At 46.4% G+C, this 14,824-nt stretch overlaps 1 protein-coding gene and 1 long non-coding RNA gene across 2 annotated transcripts in view; one reads left to right on the top strand and one right to left on the bottom strand.

Annotated features, from left to right (window-relative positions):
• VAPB (VAMP associated protein B and C) overlaps positions 1-12,320 on the bottom strand; it is a 42,979-nt gene extending 30,659 nt beyond the window's left edge. The window contains exon 1 of the mRNA XM_079126988.1: positions 12,046-12,320. Coding sequence (XP_078983114.1) covers positions 12,046-12,103 — 58 coding nt within the window. The 5' untranslated portion in view covers positions 12,104-12,320. The remainder of the gene's footprint in view (positions 1-12,045) is intronic.
• LOC306652919 lies at positions 4,215-5,968 on the top strand. The gene is made up of 2 exons (XR_013761582.1): positions 4,215-5,844; positions 5,878-5,968. It is a non-coding gene; the product is annotated as an uncharacterized lncRNA (long non-coding RNA).
• Positions 12,321-14,824: the final 2,504 nt, after the last annotated feature.

Here is a 14,824-nt window from a genome sequence, read left to right as displayed (position 1 = left end):
CCCAACACGTCCTTCCCACTACCCCACCCCGTGCACACCAGTCTCCCCTGCACTCAGCCTGGGTCACGGCCATGGCCACGGTCTCCACACACGAGCAGCTCAGATCTCTTGGAGCCTGCTCTCCCCACACCAGCCATGGCTTTTTAAAATGACTCCTGCTCAGAATCCTCCACATCTCCCCACGATGCAACATACCCCAGAGTCCCTCAGGGGGCCTGCCTGCCAGCCAGGCTCCCGCCCTCTGGTAGAGCCCATCTCCTAGTGTGCTCTTCCGTCACTCCAGGGCAGGCAGTGACCATGCTGCCCCCTGAACACACCCGTCTCATCCCCATCTGGGGGCGGGCCCTGAACTTGCACTTGCCCTTTCCTGGGTCTGCAAAGCTCTTCTCCCAAATATCTGCATGGCTGTGTTTTATTTTTTATACCTTTATTTATTTATGTTTATGTGTTGCTGAAGATGGAACCCAGTGCCTCACACTGCTGACAAGCGCTCCACCACTGAGCCACAGCTCCAGCCCCTTTTACAAGTATTTTATACAGGTCTTTGTCTCAGTTCCAATTGCACCTTCTCAGGGAAGTGGCTTCCCCAGTTACCCATTTAAAACAGAGCCCAGGATCAGAGATGAGGCTCAGTAATAGAGTGCTTGCCCAGCATGCACAAGGCGCTGTGTGCACCCCTACAGCACAAAAGATAAAAATAAAAAACAGAACTCACTCCCAAATCCCTTTATCCTGCTTTTTTCATTTAGCACCTACCACTACCTAATAGCACATGATCTATATTTTTTCTATTTTCACTTCTCCACCAGAAGATGAGCTCCATAAAAACAAAGTTTGCTCCGTTTTTTCACCTCAACCCCTCAAGTATCCGTAGCAACGTGCAGTGCTGTGGGCACTCTCCAGGAGCTGCACAAGGCTCCCAGGTGGGAGGCAGCAGGGCAGGCCACTCCTGCCACACACTGGGAAGCTGGTGTCACACTCCCAGGGCCACATCAGGGCAACCCGAGCTACGAAGAGCAGCGCACCTGAAAGATGCATCTTTACAGATCAAGTGTGACATCGGCCAACACCTAATGGCCAACACCAGACCTACTCTAAGTGCTTTACATGTGCTAATGTATTTTATACTCCTTAACACACCCCAGAGTGAAGGCACAGAGAGGTCGAACACTTACCAAGGTCACATGACCTTCAGGGGGCAGATCTAGGATCACACCCAAGCAGTCTGCCCCAGAGGTAACTCTGGGCTGCCGACTACAGGGCTGAATACCCTCCTCACTGCACTGAACACCATCAGAAAAGTAATTAAGTCCCATGTAAACAGCAAGGGGGTGCCCAGGACTGAGCACTGAGGGAGGCCCTGGGGTCTGAAGAGCTGCTGAGGATGAGAAGCACGCTCAGGCTGCAGAGCAGCAGGTGAAGGCACAGCATGATACACCTGTGAGAGGTTCTCAGGGGACCATGAGACCAGAGTAGTGGGGCCTCAGAGAGAGAAACAGGGCTAAGCTCAAAGACGCAGAGGCCCCGTTTCGAAGGGCTCTGAGGCTGGTCTAAGAATTCTGACGTGAACTTGTAAGTTCCAGGCAGTCCATGAATGGAGAGGCATGGAAAAGGGGAAGTGAAAGATGAGCTCAGGGTTTCTGGCTGGCCCAACTGCACACAGGAACCCTCCCAAGATTCAGGCGGAGCCCCAGTGAGTGGAGACTAGTAAATTGGCAATGAAATGTGGAACATGCTGACTTCAAGGAGCTTCTGTGACAGACAGAGAGGCCAGGGTGTCTAGTAGGTGAGGAGCGTCAAGATGCAAAGACCTGCCTGGAGATGGAGACTGGAAGTCAGTTGAGTTGAAGAGGGAGCTGAAGGTATTATTAATGAGATACTACACAGTGAATAGGGAAAGGAACCCAAGTGATCAATTCTAACACACGGTGACAAGTGTGGAAGTCAAGGGGGACAGGCATGATGTGAGTGATGAATGCCAGAGGTAAAATACGTACTCAGCTTCAGAGGTAAGCAGGAAGGAGCTGTGAACAGGAGGAGGAAGGAACTAATATTTAGTGATGGAAACAGCATATGCAAGAGTCCTGTGGTCAGGGAGAACTAAAAGGCTAGCATGAAGTATAAGGAAAGATGATGCCGGAACAATGACAGAGTGACAGTATAAGGAACCATGTGAAGAATTCAGACTTTGCCGGACTTGGTGGTACATGCCTGTAATCCCAGCAGCTCAGGAGGTCAGGTCCTAAGCAATTTAGCAAGGCCCTGCATCAAAAACTAAAAAGGGCTGAATGTGTGACTCAGTGGTAGGGTGTCCCTGGGTTCAATCACCAGTGGGCATCTTTGAAAGATCCCTCCATGTGGACAGGAGGGCTCAGGCTATTAGTCATCGGGGGAAATTAGGTAACAGGGTAGAGGAGGCAGATTTCACAGGCTCTTTGGGTTGGTAAACTGCATAAACAGGGATGCCATTCAATGATATGGCAGCAGGAAGAGGAGATGGAAGAAAAGAAAAATGGAGTGGTATGTAATTCAGATTGGGGAATGTCGCATTTTAGGAACCTGTGGCCCTATACACAGTCTTGGGTCAGGCCTAGGATGACAGGCAGAAGACTGCCCCAAGGGGAGCAGGGAGACAGGAATAGAGGAAATGGGAGATGAAGAGGGAAGAGCAGCATGGGAGAAGGAGCAACTGTAACAGTGAACGTCACTGACAGGACCCACGAGGGGGGGTGGCAGAAGTGGCCACACAAGCCCAAGAAAACCAGAGTGACTGGGGCAGTCAAGGCAGGAGTGCCAACAGGTGGGGTGGCAAATGCTGAGTACACCCAAGTCAACAAATAAAAACACAGTGAAGCTGGGTGCGGTGGCACATGCCTGTAATCCCAGCACTTGGGAGGCTGAGGCAGGAGGATCAGGAGTTCAAAGCCAGCCTCAGCAATTTAACAAGGTCCTGAGCAACTCAGAGAAAGCCTGTCTCTAAATAAAATATAAAAAAGAGCTGGGGAAGTGGCTCAGTGGTAAAGCATCCCTGGGTTCAATCCCTGGTACCAAAAAAAAAAAAAAAAAAAAAAAAAAAGAAAGAAAAGAAAAAAGAAAGAAAACACAGCCAGAGACAGAGCGACGCCATCACTCAGCTCTGGGGAAGGACTGTGCAAGCGAACGAACCTGAGAGCACAGACAGGGACTTCTCACCCAGAGGCTGGCGCACAGGAAAGGCGTGAAGGGACAAGTTAGGGCAGAGGCGACTCCGTGAGCATTTCACCTTCTGAAAACAAGAGTCAAAGCCATCTGACTGTACTCAGGTGTTTACTGCTATGCTAGCTGCCACGCACAGTCTCAGGGACAGGTCTGCAAAGAATGAGGCGATTGTGTTTTGAAGGCAAAAGGCAACAAAAGCAACAATTTAAAAATAATAATAAAATGAAAGAAAAAAGATCAAGGTTGGCTGCCAGGTTTCCGCAGACTTCTCTAGTGACTTGAGTCTTCCACATCTGTCACGCTCTGTGTGAGGCTAGACAGAGGCCAGGAGGAGCTCAAAGCAAAATGGGGCGCCGCCCCCAAGCCCCAGACCCTCAGGAATGAGCCCCAGCTTCCCCTACCCATCTGTACAGCAGGCCTGACTTCACGAGTCAGAGGGCCAGATTTAGATCTGTCTGTGGGAACCATCAGGCTACACCTACAGGCCGACAAATAACTCAGAGCACTTTCCCTTGTCCTCGGGGTAAAATACACTTGAACCTCGAGTTCTCAAGCTTGGCACTGGATGGCCTCTGGTCCATCAGGAGGGCAAGCCTCCTGACACCCCAGAAGGGAAGCCACCGCTGAGGAGGCTGGTCAGCCGAGAGCCTCCAAGCATCAGCAAGGCAGGAGCCACGGCTGGAGGCTGAGAGGCGGGGACAACGTGGGCCTCCACATTCTGACCTCCAATGTGGAGGGAACAGCGACACTGACTTCCCCAGGTAAGTCCCATTCCACTCTTTTCCTTCATTTACTACACTAAAAATGTCAAATGGTACAAGCAAAGGGCAAAAACGGTCCCCATTTAACCCAAAACACACTGTGCATCAGGCATTAAGGAACAAAAGAGCACAAGGGTGGAGGGAAGGAACAGATGAGGTAGCAGAAACAACCTTCAATAATGAAGAAATGGTCTGCTGTGGGAAGTAATGAAGCTTGACATAAGCTCGCAGGGAGGCACTTGGTACAGTGCCCACAGGAAGCTCCAGTACCTGGCGACTGAGGTAAAGCCTGACCCCGCATCCTCTCATACCCCCAGGAGTGAGCTCTGCATGAAGAGACCTCCGAGGACACGCTCTGCAAAAGGAAGAGCAGTCACTCCCCTAGACAACCGTCCACCAGGCACTACCGCGGGTCTCCAGGCACACTCTGATCCTGCTCATACCCTAGTGATGCCAGCGTTTGGGGAATGACATCCCAAATCACACCCGTACAGAATTAAACAGCACTTTATTTTAATCATCGTCTTAAGCTGACCCCTTGCACACTCAGAGGCATCTCTAGTTATCTATTAACTCACCTTATTTGCTTCTCTGCCCAAAGGAGTGACCTATCAGAAGCACGCAGGACCAAAGGTGTCGCAGTTCCACTTATGATGTTTAAAGTGGCACCTACAAACACCATTTATTTTAGACAATCCCGGCTTACTAAGCAACTTTTACATCTTCTCTAGTTCCCACTTTACAAGTCTGCAAACCTATAAAATTCCTATCACACACAAGCTCTGCCACACCCTCCAAGGAACGGGCAGCAGGATCACAAATTACTCACAAAGAAAAGGTTTCTAAACATACAGAACTGTGTAATACCATCAAAATCTGATATAAAAGCAAACTAATATCCACAATATAAATCAAAACATGCTTTGGAGTCACCAGGCTCAAAGTTTTTTATAGTAAGTTAAAAAGTTCCTCTTAAAAATTTCAAAGAGGGCTGGGGTTGTGGCTCAGTGGTAGAGTAACTGTCTAGCATGCATGAGGCGCTGGGTTCAATTCTCAGCAACACATAAAAATTAATAAATAAAATAAAGGTATTATGTCAATCTACACCTAAAAATAAACAAATTTCAAAGAACAATTCTTAATGAATTGATATTCTTCAGAAATGGTCCTGACAGCCATTAATTCCTTAATGGTTATAAATTCTCTGCCTCCTTTTCAAGAATAAATCCTTTACGAGTTAATCTAGCAAGCTGATAGCAGTATAAGTTATGTAAACCACACCTGGCTCAGAATGCTACTAGAGCTCTGGCACTAGCAACCTGGGTCAGAATCCAGCACCACCATTACTACTGTTACCCAGTCACTTGAGTGAGTCATCTGAGATTGCTACATAGGCTAAATGTAAGGCAAGAATAAAAGCACCTCCCTACCTGCCTAGTCCCTGAGCTTTGTAGACTACCTTTTGAAAATGAAGCATTCATCTTCCAGAAATGTTCATTCTTCCCTCACTTTTTCTTTATTCTAGTTCTGTAAATATACGTCCACCACTACTTTCAGCTGAAGACTGACTGGTACAGGGAAGCCACCACCCGACCTTATTCAGGCCCCTGCAGCTAGCTCCCAGCCTCAGCGGTCTACTCTTCCTGCATCCCGAGCACTCATGAGCCTTCGGAGACAGCTCCAGGACCTGGAGCTCTCAGGGGTCCAGGACTCAGTCTAGACAATTCTAACCTAGGTACAGGGCCCCAGGAGACGCTCCACTATCTTCAAGCACAATCTAAAACTTAGGAAACGGCAGCAGTCTTAATGTTCTCCTCCCCAAAATGTTATTTCCCTAACTTCTTTCCCTGACAGGCCAGGACTACAGGAGCCTCTGAAAGGCCAGGTGTGCACAAACTCACAAGCCCCGAGTTATCAGCAGAATGCGCCCCACCAGCAATGTCCCAGGTGCCCATGGGGGAGGGGGCGCCGCGCGCGTGCACGCACACACACACACACAGACACACACACATACACAGAAACAAACTAAAAGCCCAAGGAAGATATTACTTGATACAGGGGAGAAAAACACTAATCTACTACTCAAAAAAACGATAACAATAACCCTCTGAAAGGATGGAGGAAAACTACCAAAGTACTCATACAGCTTTACAACTTAATATGAGATATTAACAGTACCTTCTTCAGTATTTTCCCAGACGACTATTTTCTCACCAGCATTTCTCAGTAGCCCTCACCCCAACCCATCCCTCACAAGGGGGAAAATTCTGAAGCACCCCAAGGCATTGTGTCTAGACATCAAGTTTCTGTTAAAACAATGCCCTTAACATTCTGAAAATTGGATATTCTAGAGATACTATTCTGCCACATTGTTATTTTTTTAAAATAATCTTAAAATGACTGTCAATTCAGTAACAATTCTTATTTTTGTAGAGCCAGCTGTCTAGGTCTGCCAGGTAAAAACTTCAAAGAACGGGCCTACCCACTGAGCAAGGGCAGAGTCATCCTGAGTGGGATAGACTGACAGTCTGAAAGGGGCCTGATGACAGAGAACAAGGAAGTCAGCCTGAAAATCATAATGCAACTTTGTTTTTAACACACTCCCCAGTGCAGAGGAACTGTGGAAGGCTTTCACTGTATGTTAGAAGACACTCCCGGGCAACCTTGTCTTGACTGATGGAAAGCAACACTCTGTCCGTCCTGCCTGTCACCTTGCTGAGAGCTGTGCTCACTGCTTCCAAATCACAGTCATCCTTTAGATGGCAACTTTTCCACCAAATGGACGCTCTAACAAGCAACCTTGGAGATAATTCTTCATAAACGTCTGAAGTTCCAGATTCTCAAACCCAGGCCTGGGGGCATGTGTGAGTGAGGACCAATGCAACCCCTCTCTTCTGACTCCTCGCCCAGCTTTCAACTACTCCGTGGCAATACTGCAAGGTCAAAGTGCTCCGTATTTCGCCTTCAGCATTTGAAAAACAGATGCTATATAATTCTAATAAATAAAAGATACTGTTAATAAGGTTCAAGCGTCCAGCTCTTTAATAAGTATCAATTCAGACTAATTATTTTAATAAATCCACACTTGGATGAAAAGCTGCGAGGTAATTATGAAAACAACAGTGCGCCTGTTATGTTACACCACACACACTGAGGAAACGTCACCGCCTTCTAAATGCAAGTGCATGGCCAGCACTACACATTCCCCTAAGAAGTTAACCAGGAGGAAAAAGAAGCAAGTAAGTGGACTAAAAAAACAAAAGTTGACTTCTAGTTCACGATTTTCTCTCAGGAATAAGATCTCAGAAGTAAACAGTATTATCTACTAAGATTTAAGTTTGGTTCAAGCTTAGTAGATTTAATGCCACTTGCTTTTGATGAGCAAGCTGGTTAATAATTAAATAAACGAAGATAATCTATTCAGGATAGATTTAAACCACTACCATAAAGAATCTTAAGCACACTGCTGACATTTTGTTGTGCTGTAAAACACAGTCTGCCTACATGATCATGAAATGTTAAGGGAATCAGTGCTACACTAAAGTGAAAGAATTAATGTTGTACTTAGCATCTGAAAGATAATTACTGCAACAAATGGACTATATCCACAGGGTTTTAGCTTTTTCTTTTTCTTTTTTTAACTTTCTAAACAATCCTAAATTACACATCAATTTGAGGGGCTGAATTAATGATTCTAAGCTTTCCTTATGCAAAAGATAGTGTCCCTAAATTATCAGTCACTGCCCACATTCCTGTTCTCCCCCAAAGTGGTAATCAACTACACCAGCCCACTGGCCCTATCCCTATAGACCAATGGTATGACTAAGACCTCTTGAAGGCCACTGATTTAGACTCAGAACAAAGCAAAAGTACAAGGGTCCACAGCAGGTTTAAGCTTCAATTTAGTGAGGATAGTTACTTACTTATTTATTTTTAATACTTTTAGTTGTAGATGGACACAATACCTTTATTTATTTATTTTTAGGTGGTGCTGAGGATTGAACCCTGTGCCTCACAAATGCTAGGCAAGCGCTCTACCACTGAGCCACACCCCAGCCCCAGGATGATTACTCATCATTCCTAGGGGACAGTACCACCGGCAGAAGGGTGCGTCAGGATGTGATGAAGGATTAAGAACTGGACATTGACCAAAGAAACAGAAAACATACTACTTACCACAGATGGGATCTGATGGAAGGAGAGGGAATAGAAAAAGGAGAGATAAAATGCCTTAGAAGTGACTCATTCCAAGAGTGTTCTCTGAGCCGGACACAGTGGGAGCAAAGGGAGGAGACAAAGAGGAAAGATCAGCCTTGGGAGGTCTGACATCAACGGAAAGAGTGACAACGAAAAGCCCAGACACACACTCAGGCCACAGGTTTCCAGACCTCTCTCAGAAAAGTTCCTGGTTTGAAGGAGCTTCTACCTTTGCTACTTCTTACAAAGATCTGATGAGGTTCACCCTTAAATCTAGGCAAATCCCACCGTGGCATGCTTCCATCAGGAACAGTCCTTCGCCCTTCTGTGCTTAACACGATGCAACACAGGGTGTTCTATAAAACTGAACAAAGTCATACAAATTTGTGTTCTTCTTCTACTGCAACATCTTTACATTTAACATACTACACAAAAATCCCAAGATAATGAAGAATCTGATAACATACAATCCCACATCATCATCTTAGGCTGCACTTTAAAAAGATGTCTAATTTTCCTCTGAATGATGGGTATTTTAATTATTACCTTCTTAAGCAAAGTTAGCTTAGAGGTTTGATTCATTTAGGTGAACCACCAGAAATCAGAGCTGTTATCCTGAATAACCTAGAAGAGACCAATTAAATGTGTCAATTCTCATCCTGAAATGAATTATCTCTATACAGCAAGCCAGAACACTGAGTCTCTGCTCTAATTTTATTATCTTAACATTCGGCTTAAAACAAACAAACAAAACACCTCAAAAGTGTTTTATGCATGCCTACAGATGCCTCTTCTAAAGTTAGGAGCAATGGCCTTCGACAATTTGACACCACAAATTCTTCTGGACCACTTCCCTAGCAAAAATACCCAATGACTTTGGCCATCCTTACTTTTGCCAACCCAGGGTCAGAGAGATCACTCTGCCATACCTTTCAGGTACACAAGCTGAGGAAATGAAACCAGCTGCTGTATACAACCATCTCTGTACTGACCTCAGCACTTTCTTAAATAACAGCACAACTTTCTACGGGACTGCTACACAAGGTGGGAGTGTTGCCCCACCAATGCCAGAGCTAGCCTCCAGGGAGTGAAGCAGCAGCCAGGTCACACATCCTTTAAGTCAAAGAAGTGGAACAAAACTGGAACATTCTCAAGTGTCATCTTCTGTAAAACACATTAGAGGACAGTGCTGATACTGGGGCTTGGGTTTGGGGGAGTTGATCTAAGGAAAGACTGTTTAAGAAACAACACAATTTTGGGCTGGGGATGTGGCTCAGTAGAAAAGCACCTCCCTAGCAGGCATGAGGACCTGGGTCTGATCTCTACTACTGGGGGGAAGAAAAGGCAGTAGCATCGCAATTTTAGTTGGACAGTGGGCACCAAGGGACTTAGAAGATCTGACTCCTGTTGGGGTCAGGCTTGTCTCCTACTTTGCCCTGAACTCCTTTGCTGCTGTCATTCAGAACGATGGTGATATCCCAAAGGAACAGTCACCTCAGCCTTTCCGCCTCTGTACAGGCAACTTTCTTTGCCTGAAATGCTCCCCATCCATTCTCCTTCTAGCCGGCTTCCAGGGGACCTTTGCAACCCAGCTCAAATGACACCTTTCAGGAGTTGACCTCTGCAGTGCTCCTGCAACACTCCTGAATGCCTTACATCACTGCACTGTTGGGCTGTTCTCATCTGCCCGGTCCCCACACATATAGTACTAGGGAGGAAGCTGAGAGAGGCCTAGGGAGTACCGCTGATGAGAACTGTCTTCTGGCATCTGACAGTGAAGCAGGTGCAGTGTTTGTGGACTAACTGAATCTGTGTGTCAACTGACAGAAAGAACCAAGTCAGGTTTCCTGGATAGAGAACTTCAGACAACTCAAGAAAAAACACCATTCGTCACCTTCACTGTGGCTACTTGGATTCTTTTCCTAGCCTCGCTCCTCCAGAAGTTCCTGAGATCACACAAGTACAGATGTTCCTTGATTTACAGTGGAATTACATTCTAAAAACCCATTATAAATTGAAAATATTTCAAGTCATAATGCATTTTATACACCTAAACTACCAAACACTGTCCCTTAGCCTAGCCTGGCCTACCTTAAACATGCTCAGAATGCTTACATTAGCCTACAGTTGTGCAAAATCATCCAATACAACACCTATTTAATAATAATGTGTTGTTAAATTCGTGCTGAATATCTCATGTTTTGTACATACAATGGGATACAAAAGCAAAAAACACAGAATCCAAAAAATGCCAGCAACACAGTATACTCTGGAGTATCAGTTGTTTCCCTCCTGTGACTGTCGCTGCTGGGAGCTGCAGCTCACTGTCACTGCCCAAGCATCAAACAGAGAAGATCAAACCACATACTGTTAACCTGGGCAAAGATAAAACCTCACAATTCAAAATAGATTCCACTGAATGCATATCCATTTCACACCACTGTAGGGTAGAAAAATCATAAACCAAACCACTGTAAGTAAAGACCCTGTGTACTGTCATGGAATGAGGACACAATACTGGGTTTTTGTGAGGTTCTTTTGCTTTGTTTCCATTTTAACTAAATCTTTGGTTCCTTACACATTCAGAGTCATTTCACATTGTTAGCCTAGAAGGTAAAGTGAAAACTGCAATTCTGGGGTCTGACAGCATAATGTTTGAGTGTGAGTTCTGAATCTGGGTTCAAAAGTACCATGTGCCAACTGGGTAACTTTGGGCAAGTTACCCTATTTCCCTACAACAAACAAAAACTGGGGTGCCTCTGGTCAGCACTCATTTCACAAAAATCAAGAGAGCACCTACCAAAGGCCACCTGCAGGCAATAGTGGTGACTGGCCATCCAATCTAAAGTACACCTTCATCAAGTCAGTTATTTCCTTTACAGCACTTACCACTGCCTGCAATGACCTTGTTCACGGCTCATCTGCTCTGATTAGAATATGGAGAGCTCTACCTCTCCCCAGTGCCCACCACAATTACTCAATGAATGTAAAAAGAATGAATGAGCAAGCTGGGCAAGTTCTGCCGTCTACTGCCTCGGGACCCTTACATTTTGGTGAAGAAGGTAAGAAAAGAGTAAAAAATAATTATGTATATGTGATAAAAAGTAATTACGTGTGTGCGTATGTACAGTGGTTAAGTGCAGAGAGGAAACCAGAGCTCTGGCTTCCCAGAGAGACACTTGTTGCTCCAGCCTTCCGCTGGCTCCAACTCCAAGCAGCTCTGGGACCAAAAAGGATCCCTGGACCCTGGCAGCCTCCCTCAGCACCAGGAAGACCCCACCGGGAATGGTGGTCCTGTCCCATCAGAACTCTGGAGGAGGTTCCCTTCATGTATTGCTTCAACAGATATTTATTAGGCACCTAGTATGTACTGAGCACAGAGCAGCGGACGGACAAGGCACTGTCCTCATGGGGCTTCCCTTCTAGTGTGGAGACTCAGTACTGGGTGGTGAGACAGCGACGTGACAGGCATGACCGCAGGTGTCCACGGTGGGCTGGCGGTCAGAGCAGGCCACTCGGCGGGTGACGTGAGCCGAGACCTTGTGAAGAGCAGGGGAGGACCTTCCAGGCAAAGGGGCCGCCGGTGCTTGCACTCCAGGCAGAAGACCGCGAACTCGTCAGAAGTTCCGGTGGCCTTCTTGACAAGTGCCTCGAAGGCGAGGCCGCGGGAGGCTGGGGGAGGAGGAGCAGGCCCCGGCCCCGCACCCGGCCCGCGTGGCCCTCGGGGTCCGGGAGGCGCTCCGCAGCGCCCGGGCGGCGCCGAGGCGGCGGGCCGCACTGCCCCGCGGCCGCGCCGTCGGCGGGACCGGCGCGACGTCACCGGCGCCGGGCTCCGTCCTCCGGCGCGGGCGGGGGCCGCGGCGGGCAGCCGCGGGCCTCCGGGGCTTACCTCGGAACTTGAGCTCGTGCTGCGGCTCGAGACTCAGGACCTGCTCCACCTTCGCCATGTTCCTCGGCGGCGGGGCACCTCTGGCAGGGAGACCCCGAGAGGTCACCTGGGCGGGGCGGGAATGCTGCGCCCCCTTTAAATTCTACCCGAGGGGCCGGCGGCGCGGGCGGGGGTCGGCGGCGGGGGCGCGCGGGGGGGGGCGGCCTACGCGGTGCAGGCGCAGGGGCGGAGGGCGAGGCCGAGGCCGCGGTGCCCGGCGAGCTCACGGCACGTACGCACGCACGCAGCGACGCACGCACGCACGCACGCAGCAGCTGGCCGGCTCGGGCGGCGGGAAGCGGCGCCCAGGCAGTGCGCAGACGCAGCCCGGGCCGCGGGGCGGGGCTACGGCAGCAGGGGGCGGGGCTTCGCTCAGCTCGGGAGGAGGGGCGGTCTGGGTGCCAGTCCCTGCAAGCCAGTTTATTAGAGGCCTGGCGGGCCAGCCGTTGTGTTAAGTGCTTTACTTAATAATAATAATTAACAAGAATCAGCTTCCACTTCTCTGTTGCCCATGTGGTGCCGGGCACTGTGAGAGACTTGAATAATAATGAAAGTACTTATTATAAACGTGGTGTTTATGGGTGAGTGATATGTGCTATATGCACTGTGATGGATCATAAATAATAATTATAAATATAATAAACTACCAATTATTGTTTGCTTATTTTGTGCCACTCTGCTGAATGCTTTCAATAGCAACAAGCAGCTATCATAAATAAAAGCTACTCTACATTTAATGTTTACTGTGCAACAAACACTGCTGCCTTTACTAATAGACGCCATTTTTTAATACAACAAACCTTTTTGGAAATATAATGACCAGAAAAGTTGCTTGATTCCCACCCTCTTGATAGCACCTAGGGGAAAAACATCCTTTAAATAAATAATGTGCAAATTAATTACATAATTAAAAATTTGGGAACCCAGATATGTTTGACCTCAAAAGTAGATGCTCTACATCAATATTGCCATTTAAATAGTATTTCATTATACAACATTAGCTGCATAAAACAGGTGTCAGTATCTCCTATGCATACATACATATATAGATGAAACAAACATGGCAAATTGTTGGCAATGGTTGACTCCATGTGAGCAAAATATAGATGTTTTCATACTCTTCTTTCCACTTCTCTGTATACTTGAAATTTTTCAAGGACAATCTTTGTCTTTTAACTGGGGCATTTAGTCCATTTATACTTATTATATTTACTAATATAACCGGATTCAACTCTACCATCTTATGTTGTTATTTCTTTTTATGAAGGAGGTACTGAGAATTGAACAAGGGTGATTTACCACTGAGCCACATCCCCAGTTCTTTTCAATTTTTTATTTTGAGACAGGGTCTCACTAAGGTGCCCAGGCTGGCCTTGAACTTGTGATACTCCTGCCTCAGCCTCCTGAGTTGCTGGATGATAGGTATTTGCCACCATACCCAGCTTATATTGTTGTTTCTATTTTCCTACCTACTTTTTTCTTTTTCCATTTTCTTGCTTCTTTGGAGTTGATTTTTTTAAATCTATTTTTCTTTTCTTGCATGCTCTATTTGTATTGTTTTAGTGGTCACCTTAAAATTTTTGACATGTTTATTTATGAAAGTCTAATTTTTAAAATTCCTTTACCCTGCTCCCTTGAACTGTAAGGACTTTGGAGTACTTTAATCACCCATCCTCTCAATTATATGTGTTAATTGTTGTGTATGTTAAGTATAGTCTTTTCCATCTCAACCCCATGAAACATTACTAACTTGTTTTATGTAGTCAACTATATAACTTCTTTGCTTTTCTTCTTGCATTTCAAGTTACACAACTGGAATCATTCTACTTGTGTCTGAAGTGCATTCTTTAATTTTTACTTTTTAAAGGGTTTGTCAGTGCAAGCTCCCTCGGTTTTTGTCTGCAAATGCATTTATGCTCCCTTGTTCTTAAAATATCTGACCACTTGCTTGCTGGAGTAGCAGTGTCTGCCTCTCTCTCTCTCTCTCTCTCTCTCTCTCTCTCTCTCTCTCTCTGTCTCAGGACAGTGCAGGCACCATCCCATATCCCCCTGCTCCCCTGTGTTGCAGGAGTCAGATGACAATCTCATCATTACCCCTTCGAAGGAAATCTAGATTTTCCCTTCTGTTCCTCTGTTCTGCAGTTTCACCAAGATGTATCTTTTTAAATTTATGTTCCTTGAAATCTTTGGGCTTCTCAATTAGTTGATTGGTGTCTTTCATCATTCTGAAAACTTCCCAGAAAATAATAATAATAAATTTCCCAATTTAATTTTACTTTATTATCATGCTAAGATACACATAACAGAATTGACCAGGTGCCATTTGTAAGTGCACAGCTGAGGGCATCAAGTACATTCATGTTGCTGTACAGCCGTCACTTCCACCGCCTTCAAATTCCTTTCAGCTTGCAAAACCGAACCCTAACCCTTAAACAGTAACTTCTCATTTCTGCTTCCTCCCAGGCCCTGGCAATGTTCTGTGACTACTCTAGGTACCTCGAGCAAGTGCTGTTGATATTTCCCTTTTGTGGTTGCTTATCTCCTTGAACATGATGTCTTCAGGGTTCACGGGCGTTGTAGCATGGGTGATGCTGTCTTGTAAATATTCCATCAGCCGCATTTTCTCATTCTTTACATCTGGAATTGCGATGAGTGTTTTATTCAACTAGTGTTTTTCAAACTGTAGGTTTGTTTCCCAAGAGTAGACCAACTGAGTAGGTTGTTGTCAGCACTGAGGAAA

This window comes from Sciurus vulgaris (genome assembly GCF_902686455.1).
Source record: "Sciurus vulgaris genome assembly, chromosome: 2".
NCBI lineage: Eukaryota > Metazoa > Chordata > Mammalia > Rodentia > Sciuridae > Sciurus > Sciurus vulgaris.
This window is presented reverse-complemented; position numbering and strand designations above follow the sequence as displayed.